Below are 15,005 nucleotides of genomic sequence, written 5' to 3'. Positions count from 1 at the left end.
ACGCATGCATATTTTAAGGCCTGGAGGCTCACTTGCTTGTTTCTCAGAGCACTGCAAGCACATAGTATTTGGTGTGCTTCCCATTGCATCCTGATGGACAGAAGGGTAAACAGAAGAAGAGACCTTACCCTTTGACCTCTCCGTCTCCTCATCCTGGACACAAGTCTCTCCTGAATACTGAACCTCCTACCAGAAGTGCTGAAAACACCACATCAACACCAACTAGCTGTTCTTTATATTGAGATTTATTAGTTTATTGGGTAGCCTAACTACAAACTTTGAAATATGAGCTTGGGAATTGCATTATTGCCACATGTGAAAAACACAGTAGTTAGCATCCACCCCATTTTAACTGATGGTTTTCTATTCTTTTCTAGATAGATATGACTACTCATAAATCAATTAAATTACATCAGTGGCATATTCTCTTAGGCTCGTTTTAATGGCTTGGAAGGCAAACAACTTTAGTGCATGTAATTACATTTCTTTTAATGTAACAAACTTTGTCAGCTGTACCAAAATAGTTTTTCTAAGGCAAAACCATTCTCTCCCTCATCTCCAGATGAGCCTGGAAACACTCCTGTGTTATATTATAAAGGGGGCACACGTGCAGAAGAAGAGAACATTGCTCAACAAGGCAGATGAGCCCAGGAAAAGGAAAGAACATATGCAACCCTTCTCTTAGCAAAGCAGTACTATTTCCAGAAAAGTTTTCTTTCTCTTCAGAAAATCTTTTGCAACACAAGAATGAAGAACTAATAGGAAAGCACTCATGGTAATAAACAGTAGTAACTTAGTTCCCACGGAAACTAAGAACACCTAGCTCCTTTCTCTCCTAAACATCCATAAAGTGCATCAATTAAAAGTGTTTTGATTGTATTTTTTGATTGGTTTTGGTTTTTTGGGTTTTTTTTTACATACATGGGGATAGTTTCTAAATCTCCTTATAAAGATACTCAATTTTTAAAGCCTTTTCTTTAAACGGCAAGTTTACAGATTTCCACCTCATGGCAAGAGGGTCTATAAACATTTAAGAATGTATTGGAGCAATTTTTATTTCAGCAGATGAAATACCATCCTGTGTATCAGTTGAAGTGTTAAGAGTGTAAGGTGTGAGAATGAATGATCTCCTATCATGAAGACATTTATAAGGGGAGTAACTATTTTAGATTTGATAGATTTGAATGGAAATGTCAGAGAGAAAAGTAACCAGATTTAAAGTGTTTGCAAGACGATGGGACTCACTAACCTGAGAGGGGAAAAAACCAAACAAAAATGTAAAAATAATACATTTCAAAAGACCAGACTCAAAAAACTTCAAGAACTGGAGAAGAGAATCTCTTGGGGCATTGCTTTAGAGAGAAAAGGCTACAGAAGGGCTGGCAATTCCTGAAAGAAACCATATCAAAGACACAGATGCAAACTATCTTAACATGAGGGACTATTAAAAGAAATTATAAGAAGCTGTTATACTATCAGCAAAAGCTATTTCAGGATCTAGAAAACCAAAAGAATTCTCTTCATTGAGTGATTTTAAAGAGCAGTGCAACTGTTTGACTAAATATATATTCATACTATAAAGGCATGAGAATTGTACAAATGCATGGGAGAAAAAAAACCAAAAACAACAAGGAATCAAAAAATAAATCCTCCTCACAACACCAATGAATTTAGCTTGCATGATTTAAAATGTCACTGCAGAAAGCCATTTGCATCACCCTTTGACTGAAGTTCCAGTGTCCAGAGCAGAAGTGAATAACAGACACGTTCCTGTACCCCAGCTATTCCATACAAAGTTTGATTTTTTTAATTTATGGCTAATTTCATCAGCGTAAGATGAAATGGGTGAATGTGCACTGAACTCACCAAAACTGAAACTCTCACCTTCCCAACCTACAGCACAGGCATGTTTAGCCTTTAGTCTCTGAGAGAACGCCTTGTGAACCATCACAAGCCTACTGAGCATTTTCCCAAGACATCAGCTTTTGAATTGCTTGTATGAAACTGAACTTTTAGGCTATAGAAAGTATGATCTTTACTTCATTTTTATAGCAGGATATCAATTCAAGTCTTTCAATGTGAAAGATGGTCCATCTAAGTGGAGCACAGGGCTGGCCATAGCACAGTGGCGCTGGTCAGTGTTAATAACCAGCCATGACTCTGGGAAGACAGCTGGGCCAGTGTTCTTACCCTGCCCCATCTGGAAATTTCCCTTGTTTTTCTTCTCATCCCTCTGTCCAAAATAATCTAGAGAAATAAACAATTCAGTGCCTGTTCCTTATACTCACAGTCAGCCTGCTGACATTGAATACGTGGTAATGAACAGAAGGTGGGAAAATTACTTTTGCTGTCAGGTGGGTGAGAAAATCTGATACTGAACAATCATGGTACAGGAATGACAGAACCACTGGTGAAGAATTGTGCAAGGTGAGAAGACATTTTTTACATGAGAAATGAAGCATTTCCCAAAATATTGCAGATTAGCAGAGTTGGAAGTCTGTGTATGTCATGTCTGAGCTGACAGCAAGTAAAAAAACAAGTACAACTTTCCCTTCTTGAAAGTCAATACATTATCTTTCAGCTTCACCTCACAAATTGAGGAATGAACTTACTGTGATTAAGTGTTTACTAATTATTGGTAGTTTTGTGAATGCAATTTATTTGCTTGCTCTGGCTTCAGGGTTGCCAGATTGTCTTCAGGGATACCCTCAGAGAGAGCTGACTCTGGACAATTTGGAAACCTATGTAGTAATATGCACTATCTTACCCTGTAACAGACAAATCTTCATTACTTTTATAATAAAAGTCACACTAATGACTCTGACCAGCACAGATAAATGATATAAAATACAAGTTATTTTACAGGGGATTAGTTTTGTTTTGTTTTGTTTTGTTTTTTCCAGGCAGCAGCTTCACTAGCAAATATCATAAAGGTATTTGTATATTTTCAGGTTCTACCTGGCTCTGAGAGTGCGTTTTTTTAAATACCCTTCTGACAAAGATATATATATATATATATATATATACACACCATAGGGGCATGTGACACTCCATGTTTGCTCAAAAGGACAGCAAACATAGCAAGCAGGCAAACACATGTAATAGTATATTTACATGGAAAAAGAAGTTAAGTAATTTTGCATTGTAGGTCAAGGAAATATCTGCCTGCTACAGTGAAAAAAAATACTAATGCTTTTCCAGGAGTGATATTCAAATAGATGAGAATACGTGCCAGCCTCTTCAATGGTTTTTCTTCACACAGAATAATTTCCAAAACAGAATTCACCATGAAATTTTTCTTCTTACTCCTGTTTTGGTCTTTAGAAGTGATGGATTGAGCAGTTAGGAGATGTCTGAAGCTTTAAGGCTGTTTCTATTTGATTTGCTATAGTAATAATTATTTTGCTTTTTTAATATCCTGCTATATTAGATTGTATTATCAATTCATATAAGACATTAAATCAGCTTCTTTAGAGAGAAACAATAGAAGTATAAATATCCTATTGAGCAAAAATCTTCTATTACTGCATTTTGTACTGTTTATCCCTTAGGAGTCAAACAGAAAATATAATGCAACAAAATAAGCCATAGGTACTCTCCTTGTAATAAAAAGAAGCCTCATACTGCAACAAAGAAGATTTAAGTCAGGGGCCAATGTGATTTAATGTATGCAGAAAGCATACAGCTACTCGATGGGCAGCCACTGAATAACCCATGTTAATATGAGACAATCTGACCCAAAAGGCGACTCAGTCTGAGCTGAGACTTAGTATCAAATATCAGATTTAAACCACTCCCTGTACATTTTGATGGGCTGTCATGAGGGTTGTTACTCTTGCTAGATTTTCATCCTTTCAAAGCAAAAGAAAAAAATAATAAAAAAAAAGATTTTATTACCTGCACAGATGGTAGATTTTGCTAATGTTATATCCAAATCATTTTCTTCTCTAAACTGTGCATGCATTTGAATTTTAATGCCTCAACCCACCTAAGTCACAGAACCCAGTTACACGAACGAACGAAGAGATGTTATGATATAGATGTCGTAAAAGTCAAGTTGGAGACTTAGGGAACCACAAATCTCTTGGTTTGCCATTGATCTCCAATATACGCCACATTTTTTAAGGGCAATTGGAGAGATGGAAGGCAAGCTTGATTTTTAGCTGCGCATTCTCAATTTTCTCGGGGAAAAAACGTCCTTGGGAAATATTTGCACTTAGGCGCTTGCCTGCTTGTTCAATTAAAGGAGCAATTAGGATCCGTTTTAAGCCGTGGTTGAGCGGCATATGCCAGCATTCAGAGAGCTTTTTGAAAGGCTCCAGACTTTCCCAGAAGCACCCACTGGGCAACAGCACCAATAGAAGTGAAATGAAAAGACAGACAATGGGGGTTCTAGCACTGGCAGCAGCACAGTGCCTTGTCCTGAGCAGCGCCCGAAGGCAAAGGGCTGGCAAGCTCTCCCCCTGAGCACAGGCTGCAGAGCATTTCCCAGGAAATTTCATCCATGCACTCTAAACAGGGAATGTTCTGGAAAGGAAAAAAAGTTTTGAGTTTTTGCCCTTGCTCATTCGCTTGCATCCTTCTTACACTCTTTTTTAACTTTCTTTTTTTCATGGATGAACTTAATCTAGTTATGTAGTGATCGAAGCATTTGCTCACAGGCCTTAAATAATAATAACAATAATTATTTTTTATCATGCTCTTTCCTACATGCCTCCTGCCAATGTGCCTGAGGTGCTGCACAGACACCACAAAGCATCGCGCAAATTAAACATAACAGATGATAATCCAATGAAATATTTTAAAAACCAAGTATGATATGAACAACAGAAAGGCTGTTTTCAAATATAGGAAATTCAAGACAAAATTGCTGAAAATACAGAGGGATTCCTGTGAGGTTCTTGCTATAAACTCTATCAAATTCACTTAACTACAGCAGATGAAACCTTTGTTCATTTCCCTCTAGCTGGCATCTTCCAAGTACTTTCTTCATTTTCTTTTAAAATATTTTGAGATTGTTTCTGTTTTATATCCAATCCAGAAACTCTATATATTTTGATACCTGCAGTGCTACTATAATATGGTCATTTCTGGCCATCATCTTTAAAGCAGCTAAATTGACAACATGCCACATAAGATAAGAAAATATTATTACTCTGTTATGCAGAAAGAGAACCGAGACGAGAGGAGGTTAAGCTTGCCAAGATCAAACAAAGCATGCGGTAGAAAAAGAATTTGCACCCAAGTCTTCCAAGTGCCAGCCTATCACCCCAACTAAGCTGCAGTAAATCTTCAGCTGTCACCAAAACACAGGAAATTTGGGGATTAAAATGCAAATAAGGAAATCCCAAACCATGAAACAACAGCTGTGAACTTAAGAGGAGACATAGCATGCATTTGTATGCAGTCCATGGATGCATATATAAAGATGCCTGTCAAAACAGCCACAGCATGTACAAATGTTAAGGATCAATTTGATAAAATCTTCAATTTAAACTCTTTTGAATTTGCAAATAGAATACTTTTCAATGTCCTTTTTTTCTTACGTGATTCTTAACATATTGTCAAACAAGCTCTCCAAAACCTGAGTTTCAGAATATCTGTGCAGCTACTGAACTGCATGTAGTCCGCTTGTTAGCAAGAAATGAGGCTGGAATGCAAGTCACTGCTAATTAAACTCATAATTACAAATGGAAGGTCAGACAGCAGATCCAAGAGTTGTTTGAAAATGTAATAACACAAAAGAAATAACAAACTTGTATGTAATAATTCTGCCTTACTTAGCAGACTGGCCCAGCACTGAAGGCGAATATTATGCAAATTATTTGGGTTTAAATGAGTTTGTCGAGTATTAGCACAGGCTCTAAACATTACGAAGATTTCTATTTCAAAACAAATATTGAGAACTACTCATTTACAAAGTTAGACCATGAGTGGTTTGAGAACTAACCATTTACAAAGTTACAGCTTCCTGGCCTGAGCTCCAAAGCAGTTGCCCCCAGCACACTCACACGAACCACCTTCCCTGTTTTTTATTGAACTGGGTAATATCTCACTTCTCTGCCCATATGTGGCCAGGAAATCTACTTGATGTTTCCCTGCCTTACCTGTGAATCTCTATAAACACAGAAATTCTGAGATAACCACGACACTGCCTTTGCTCCCTCGTTGTGAGGTTGAGGCAGAGAGAAGATGAGAAGTGAAGGAGGTCATTCGGACAGAGGGATTAGAGAAGCAGCATTAAAAGAGCAAAGGGGAGCAGAAGCACAGTCTGCTAGAAACCAAAAATGGAGAACAGCCAGGGAAGGTTCACACTGTTTCCTGCTAGCCTTGATCTTCTGAAGGGACAGAGGTTTTGATGTGGGTCTTAAACTCTACATTCAGACCCTCCTCTCCACCCTGTCACAGAAGGATGAGAGATGAGCACACAGAGCATGTGAAGAGCAAGGCAGCATGTGCTGCCATGGCAGGCCAGAAAGCCAGTGCCTCCTCCTGGTAGCATGTATGTGATGAAGCCCTCGAGGGTTTGGGAAAATGCAAGGAGAAGGATATTTTTCTTTCCAAGATAAGCACATCCTACACACGGGATTTGAGCACCTGGACCGCATAGCACTTGGGAACCTGTTAAGGATTTAGGAAATATCTTTCAGGAAACAGAAATACAGGTGGCACATCAAAGTTACTTCCTGTCATGCCTCCTGCTCTGGATATTTCACCTTTCTGTGAACACAGGAAGTCTCTAAAACTCACGGCAGGGTGGAATACTCTTGTGAGACTTAACTACGCCAGACATAAAACAAAAAATTATTCACCTATGAGCAGGTTTTCATCTGACATTCTAATTTTAAAAAGCTGCCTTCCAACAGTTCAACATCGTTACAGCGAAAGTCTCACCAAGCCCCTTCTAATAAATATCATTTATGATTTCTATGACACACTTGTTTTTGCAGTGAAATTAAGGCAATGATCACTGGATTGATTGACACCTAGTTATTCAGTCAAACTTACTTCTATTTCGCTAGTCACAGACCACACATGCCAAATTTGATGCTGAAACAACTTTTATTAAGCATTTTGGAGAGGGCTTGGGAAGAAAATTAGCCTTGTAATGAAAATCTTAACTATGTAGCAGCTACTGCAGCACCATAATACTTATTTCTCTCCTGCTGGCAATTTAGCTGCAGCAGTACTGAACACCAGAGGACTTCTCTATAGAGGGGGAGATAACAGCACACATTTACTGAAAGGATGGAGGTTGTTTTTTCTTAACAATGGAAGTATACACAGATGGATTTGGTTGCTCTCAGCTGGTGAGCAAGTTTTCAACTGTAATTCATTGTGCCTCTTTGGGTGGGAAAAATGGATTTCACATAAGTATTCTTTTCTGGGTTCATGAAAGATATAATGTGGGCAAGCTGAGGGCAGAGTGAGAGAGGCAAAAATAGCCACTCCACATCATATGATTCTGAAGCCAGTTAGTACTGGGAGCTGAGACACAATGAATCCAGGTAGGGCAGTAATTTACTTTCTCAGGAAAATAATATGCTCTAAATCTGACAAAACATTTTATAAGATGCTTCTCCTAAAGAGTAGGGACATGAAAATATCTTCATCATAACTTTGAAGTGGATGAAGAGAGACCTACTTCTTTATCCCATTTCCTCTTTCCTAAGGCAATCACAGTTTTCAATGAGAGGGGTTAGTCAAGATCTCTTTCTCTCGAGTAGCAGCACCTTGGGGACAATATGCAAACGTTATAAAATAGCCATAGGCAAGCCAAGACAAGCCAGTCTCTTAACTGTCTCAGTTATGCCAACCAGCAGTCAACTCAGAGAGTATTCTGACAGTTCCGTTTCAGAGTCCCTCAGGAATTATTTGGGTACCTAAGCCTCAGCATCCAGGACCACTTTTGACATCTCAGGCAATATGAACAATCCACATTGTGGCTGACAACTCCTGATGGAGACCCCTGGCCTTACAGCCAAGTAGCTGCAGCAGAGGCAGTGAAGCCTTATGGCAGCTTAAATTACTTTTGGAATTTACGTTTTGGCACCTGAATGACTCTGCTGATGTTTTCAAATCACAACAGAGTGATTTCTTCCTTCTGTATCCTCACCTTGTACAAGGGGATAACAGGAACTTGCAGAAGGGTGCCTGGGTCTTTGCTTGTGAAACAACATCGAGCAGTTCCTTTACCCAAAGAACTTCTCTCCTCCTCATGATTCTTACCAATGTCCTTTCTTTTTAAAAAGAAAGGAAATCAAAACCCCTTGTAAATGTTGTAACAGCTCAGCCTCAAAGGCCTCCTCTAAAAATTCACAGTTCTGCTCTTAAACCTCTGTCTTTCTTTGGAGATTCCTCACGCAATTACACTCCAACTTTTGTCCTCCTCTGAACTTTGCTAAGTTTTAGGAAGTGCTAATTTAGCCCAAACAGAAAAACTATTCTGCAACGAAAGAAATAGAACTTTCAAAACTTTTTAAGAATATAATTTTTCAAGCTTTCTGGATAGCTATTTGTGTCTTGTTTTTCAAGAGCAATTTATTCACTGAGCTTAACCTTTATCCCAGTACATCCAGGCCTCACATAGAGATTTTATTCACACAAAGTTTTATTCTATATAGTTTCTCATGTTATTTCCAGAAATTACTTGGAGTACTTATTTCTATTACTGTTAAGACCCACTTATTTTGGTCAAACTAACAGAAAATTAATTTAAGACCAAAGCTTGTTATGGTTTTGGGCAGACTTTATTATTATTAAAAGACTATATCCATAAAAAATGTTACATTTTCTGCAAGTACACATTGACATGTTAAAAATTGAAAATGCTGTTGAACTCAGGTTTATGAGAAGTGCACTTATTCATGCCCTTCTCTGCAGATACCACAGAGAAGGTAAAAGCAGCTTTTTAAGTACCAGCCTCACCTCACTGACACTGCTTCTGTTTCAGGAGGCGAGCACAAATATTCAGTCCCACTCTTCCCTATGCAATCCCAGAGGAGACCAACAACTTAACTGTGGCACCCTCTAGCACCCGAAATCTTTGCCTCAGAATTTTCTAGAAGGAGAGCCTGTGCTGCACTGTCACCTCTCCACTCCACTGCCATCAGATCAAACATGAGCTATCAGGCTCTTACCCTTTCAGTAAAGACCAATGGCCCTCCCAGTACTCCAGGCCAGTGTGAAGCTGGGAATTTTGTCCATGTTTTTGTGAGGAAAGAAATGAAAACATTATTTAGCCTTTAAATTTGATGAAACCCCCTCAAGTTACATACACACACACAAATCGCCACCAAACAACCAGGAGCTCATGAAAGACCTCTCTTCTGGAAAAATGCACAATTGAAGGGTCACTGTACTCTCCATGCACCTGTCAAAACTGCTTGGGGGCTGTTGGAGTGAAGGTGGAGAGGGGGAGAGAAGAGAAAAACAGACACTGAAAATAAGCAGAGTATTTTGTTAGAGAGTTATCTCTTTCTTGCAAGAATGAGTGCTCAAATGGGTAATACTGTACTGTGAAATCCAGGTTTCTAGCTTCCCGTTAAAAAGAGGCTCTTACCTGATGGGATTATCCATCCTTGATACTGTGAGAAATGCTGCTAAATTCGCTGTGTAGGAAGAGCACACGATAAGGGTGAAGAGCCACCAGCTTCCCATTACAATGCGCATTGCCACAGAATTGACAGTGGATTCACTCCCTACAAATAAACAGAGAAAATAAGGGTCTCTCAGCAGCTTCCATTTACAATCACCCTCTGTGTGCCCTGTTGTGTTAAACTTTGTTGGAGCTCCCTCTCTGCTCCCCCTCTAGTCTGCCCTTTCACTGTGGGAAAAGCATTGCTTCTGCTGAGACTGGTAATTTACAAGTATTTTCACCAGTCAACCTCTTGCCCTAGACAGTGTTCTAGAAAATCAGCTTTCAAAAAATTTCCCTTGAGAATTATTGAATATCAAATCTAGAGAACATGAAAAATGTTCTGAGTAAAGGCAGTTGAATGGTGAAGCACAACTAATATGTGGGAATTAAATCATTACAGTGCTCAGAATACAGTAATGTTCTGTTTTCAATTATCATTTTAGAACTGGGGGGAAAAAACCCACAGAGCTGCCCAATGTTTTGTGTGCTATTTTTGCTGTATTTAAATCTGCAAAGACTGAAGCATTAGTGTTATTACTTGTTACTCTTTACAAGATTTCAACTAACGTGAAGATTTTTTTCCAGCAGTCTTCAAGCACAGTTATGCTTGAACATCACTGGAGACTAAATTTTCCCATAGAGCTGGTGCTAGTCAATTCAGCATACAGTTGTGCTGATTATATCTTACTGCACTTAAACCCATCAGGAATGCCACATTAATGAGATGAGGGACCAAGTTTCATAGCAATAGGACGGATTTTCCAATTGAAGCTTTATAAGCTTGCAATCACAACAACAACAAAAAAATGTAGAAAAAAGTTAACAACTTATCCACATATCAGCATTCAACAAGACCTGTCTTTTCAAGAATAGAACTAACATTATAGATATGGCACAAAAACTGTGTGCGCAGATTTTGCAAGCAATTAGTTTCAGAAGTAACTTTGTTAATGGTAATAGTCCTCCTGAATTCAGTAGGTTTAGTCCTACATCTAGAGATTCCTGAGGGTAGTTGCAAGACCACAAATCATTTTCATGTTCAATTCAAAGAACCAAGAGTTGAATTGTCTCCAGTGAGTTCAAAAGCATATAAATTTCTACTTATATTTATAAATTAAATTCAAACAATTAGAAAAAGTGCTAGATTTGGAGCTGAAGAAGTGTTTCAATTCTGCACCAAGCAGCTCTGTAGTTTATTTCTAGTATAACAACTTTCCCAAAGAGAAAAAGCCTGCTTTTTGTGGAATTACTGAGAGGCAGAAAAGCCAAAAAAGAAATAACCCCCCCCCCAATCTTACCTACCTCTTCCCACTTTCAATCAGCTAGTAAAACATATTTACCACCCCATACAAGCCTTCTCTTTCATCTTTAGCCCACTCTGGCCAAGACTGACATGTCCTGCCCTGCTTTACCCAAGGCAGACCATTTCTGAAGGTCTTTCAGTGCCATTCACAGGAGGGTAAGTACCTTGCTGAACAAAGGCTCCGTACACAACCCAGATGGCACTGTGGAGGGTGGAGGACACAGAAGGGCTGGGCTGGGAAGCGTTCTGTGCCCTGACTGCCTGGATCCGGTTCAGGACGAAGATCAAGACGCCGACTATAGGGATGGCTGCGGCGATGCAGGCCCACACCGCAAAGTCGAAAGGAGCAAAGAGAGAGAAGATGTTGATTTTCTCTTCGGGTTTTTTGATTAAGATCCCCACAGAATAGTCCATGTAGCGCTTGCTGAAGTCCACAACGCTCTCTCGTTCGGGTGTTATGGTGATGGCTGAGATGGCCAGGTCTGCTCTCTGCGAGACAAGCGCAACAGGTCAGAGCTCTTCCCTTCACCACCATTTTGGCCAGTGTGAGCCTTAAGGAGACACTTTCTATTTCATTCTATAACTTAAAACATTTAGGTGTATTTATATAAATACTCTAAAAATAAAACCAGACTCCGTTGCATAATTTAAGCATTAGTAAATTGCACCTGAACAATTCTGAACATGGTCTGAAGCAGAGTAGTGAAACATAACCTGTCAAGGTACTCTTAAACTCTCTGGAAGTGCAACCTATTTAACCTTTATCCCTCACTTGTTTTCCAGAGAAGGCCTAAAACTCTAAACCATATTAACCTGGTGCACTGCAAGCAATAAAGAAACCACATTTATTTAGCTTGTGTATTTGGTAGCAAGGTGCAAAGAGCTAGTGTTTGTTTTTCTCCCTGCAGAATTGCCAACTTTCCATATTCATGAAGAGACTTTATATGACAACTGGGGAGAAGACTTTGTTTGTTTTTTAAAATGTATAAAGTGATTGCAAAAAGTAGTAACAGGAAGAAGGCACCAAAAGCAAACTAGTTCTTGAAACTGCTTTGACTTCAACATTTAGGTTTTGCTTGTAGATGGTCCTATAAGAGTATGCAAACTCGATGGAGGAAAAAAAGAAATTAATAAATAAGATTCCCAAAGCTTTTGAAGAGCTGCAGTTAGATTTTCAATATTTTTCCATCTTAATAAGATTCTTTTCAAAGAAAACAGAATGTACATTCTGTTCCTTATCTCTAATTTTGTTGGGAAAGTAAAACAAATATTAGATGAGGGAAGTCTGCTTTAAAATCCTTTGGAGCCAATGGAACAACTGGTAGCAGAAATGCCTTTTAAAATATACCATAATAGACACTTTATTGCCTCAAAGAAAGCAATTTCCAAAGAAATTTAAGAGGATTCCTTAACTCATTTTTAAATCAATGAAAATCAAACAGCTTATGTCAGTGCAAAATAAGGTAAAGATTCTTTATGTTTCCTAGCACCAACCAAGAGCATCCCCTTATCACACACACTGGCTATTGCTTTAATTGCTTCTACTTCTTTCTAAACATCTACTTAGCAGATACTGAGCCACGTACTTACTAGATAATGGGAAAGTTTTCATTTCAGTAATAACTCCACTGCAGAAGAGTAACCTTTTCTACAGAGAGCAGCAACATGGAATATTAATTCCTTTGATTCTTCTTCTTGATTAACATTTGTCCCATGTCAGATAGTGAGAACATTAACAAAACATACTCTAATTCAATTTCCTGAGAGATTCTAAACTACAAACTTTTCCCATCTACTTAAATGGAGTACAGTTAACTTACTTCTGGATTTGCAAGACTGTAGTTAAGAAAAGAAATGTGGTCCTCTCTGTTTTAAATGAACAAATAATCTTGAGATTAGTTCAAATTCTGGTCCCCTATTACTAGGGGGACCTAGTCCCAAATAGGGACTACTAGTCCCAACACTTTTCCTGTGTTGGAGTCAGACAAAGTGACAGAAATAAAGTCCTATCTACAAACAAGAAGCAAAGACATAATGAAAATTTAAAATAATAGAAATTCATATTTGAAGGAGAATACCCTATCTTTTCTCCATTTTCTGTAGTCATTCCCTCACACACATGCATGCCCTCTCTTCTTATAGCTATGTAAACACACAGATTTACACTGACATAATTTATGTTGAGAGCAGTTGGGAGCAAATAAAACAAGAGACTCTTTAGTTCTTATCCTGTATACAGGGTCTTAAATTGCAGTTTATATCACACTTAAACCATCCACAGCTCAGAAGCATTCTGCACTGATGCTTTCATCCTAATTCATTCACTTGTAATTTGAAATGGGGAAAGGAGAATATTTAAACACCTTTACAAAGATCTGACACCCTACTCCAATGAGTAATATTTTTTCTTTTTCATTTTCTTTTTTTTTTCTTATAGTGCAGCTTCTTCTCTGTGTACCTTGTTAATGAGTTCTCCAATCATGCCATTCCACGAGCTGTTTTGGAGCTGCTGTCCATATTTGCCATCAGGAGCTTGATAAATCTCATACTTGAAGCCTAGATTCTTGGCAAGTGCGTCCAGGACATCAATGGAAAATCCTTTATATCGTTTTGGCTGCCCAAGTATGTTCTCTGCCACCATCACAAAAGGTTCTTCCTGAGAACAAAAAAATATCTTAACTGATACTTGAAACAAGATTTTTAATTTGCTCCTCTTAGCAAAAGGATGTTTCCTGAGCTAATTCTGAACAACTTGGCATGGATTTTGAGACACTCATAACCTTCTGAGTGCAAAAGCTGTAGGCAACGTGAGATACTGTGAAGCATCCCAACCAGACACCACCGCCTCAGCACCTGAGCCCTATCCATGGCCTTGGGTTTTCCATAGTTCTTGAGAAGAGGCAGAGACTCCAGAAGACAATTTGACCTGGTGTACACAGGATTAGTTCCTCTCTAAAATACCTGCCTCTTCTCACTGGTCATAAAGGGGGCACATAGACCTAACTTAGTGTCCTAAGTAGCTGTCTAGAATACAGATATTAAGTTGAGCACATGATAGGAAGGATAGATAGGAAGATTACTACTGCCCATGTATCTCAGATCATATTAAATTTAGAAAGCCATCTTTTGTATACAATGCTTAATCTTTTATCCAGGAGACATACTGAAACAAGAGCTAAAAACACTGCATTTATTGAACAATTAAAATTTTGAAAATTCAAAGAATAACCTTCATGGGTACTAGTTTCTAGAATATTTTAAGTTAAAGTATGTTATGGGAACAAGGAAATGCAGCATTTTGGGGTATGTTTTCTGCTGGGCATGGGTGTCCTGCTGTCCTGCAGGGGAATGCCAGGGCTGTCAGCAGCACAGCCACCACAGCTGGCTGCCTTTGTACCCCAGTACTCACATTGTCTGCTCACCTCCCCCATCAGCTGCAGCATAAATAGAGAAAAGTAAACTGGGGGCTGGAGGAGTGCCTTAATGATCTTATGTGGTACTGCCTATTTATACCATGATTTGGAAAAAGATAATTAAAAGCCACAGAAAGACATCACATTCTGCAATCTGCAGACTAAAATATTTCAGGCAGGAATGCATTTAAGCCCTAATTCGCCCCTAATGTAGCACTTGGCTGACAGGAGCTCTTCTACCACTTAGAGTCTAAGAGACAGTAGTCCCAAAAGCATAATGATTTCTTTGGAAAGATGTCACCTTTCTAAAAGATATAGTTTATCTCAATGGGAATTTATGAGCTTGATGGAGGAAACACTTGATTAAATTTTACAGCCTGCAGTGTACAAGAGCCAAGATTAGATTATCATAATTGGCCCATCTGATCTTAAAATCCATGAAATGCTGGAAATTGCCTATCCAAGTTAAAGCACAATATCTGGAATGCCCCCCTGTGCACTCAGGCCCTGTGCTGGTTCTCTGCCTGGCAGGAATTACAATGCAGAAAAACAGCACAAGCAAACAAACAAATGCTCTGTATCTCTGACAGCGCACAGCTTCACATAGAATAATAAAAGGCCATCATCTATCTTCCATGCTTATGTAACT

The 15,005-nt window shown here is 38.7% G+C and overlaps 1 protein-coding gene across 2 annotated transcripts in view; it reads right to left on the bottom strand.

Moving 5' to 3' along the window:
• GRID1 (glutamate ionotropic receptor delta type subunit 1) overlaps positions 1 to 15,005 on the bottom strand; it is a 504,271-nt gene that overhangs the window by 41,409 nt on the left and 447,857 nt on the right. For both annotated transcript variants that reach the window (XM_050305784.1, XM_050305782.1), the window contains exons 10-12: positions 13,402 to 13,599; positions 11,108 to 11,432; positions 9,563 to 9,701 (exon numbers count right to left, since the gene is read on the bottom strand). In XM_050305784.1, coding sequence (XP_050161741.1) covers positions 9,563 to 9,701; positions 11,108 to 11,432; positions 13,402 to 13,599 — 662 coding nt within the window. The remainder of the gene's footprint in view (positions 1 to 9,562; positions 9,702 to 11,107; positions 11,433 to 13,401; positions 13,600 to 15,005) is intronic.

This window comes from Myiozetetes cayanensis, unplaced genomic scaffold, assembly GCF_022539395.1.
Source record: "Myiozetetes cayanensis isolate MyiCay16 unplaced genomic scaffold, myiCay2020 scf10, whole genome shotgun sequence".
Lineage (NCBI taxonomy): Eukaryota > Metazoa > Chordata > Aves > Passeriformes > Tyrannidae > Myiozetetes > Myiozetetes cayanensis.
Note: the sequence above shows the minus strand (reverse complement) of the source record. Positions and strands in the feature narration are given on the sequence as shown.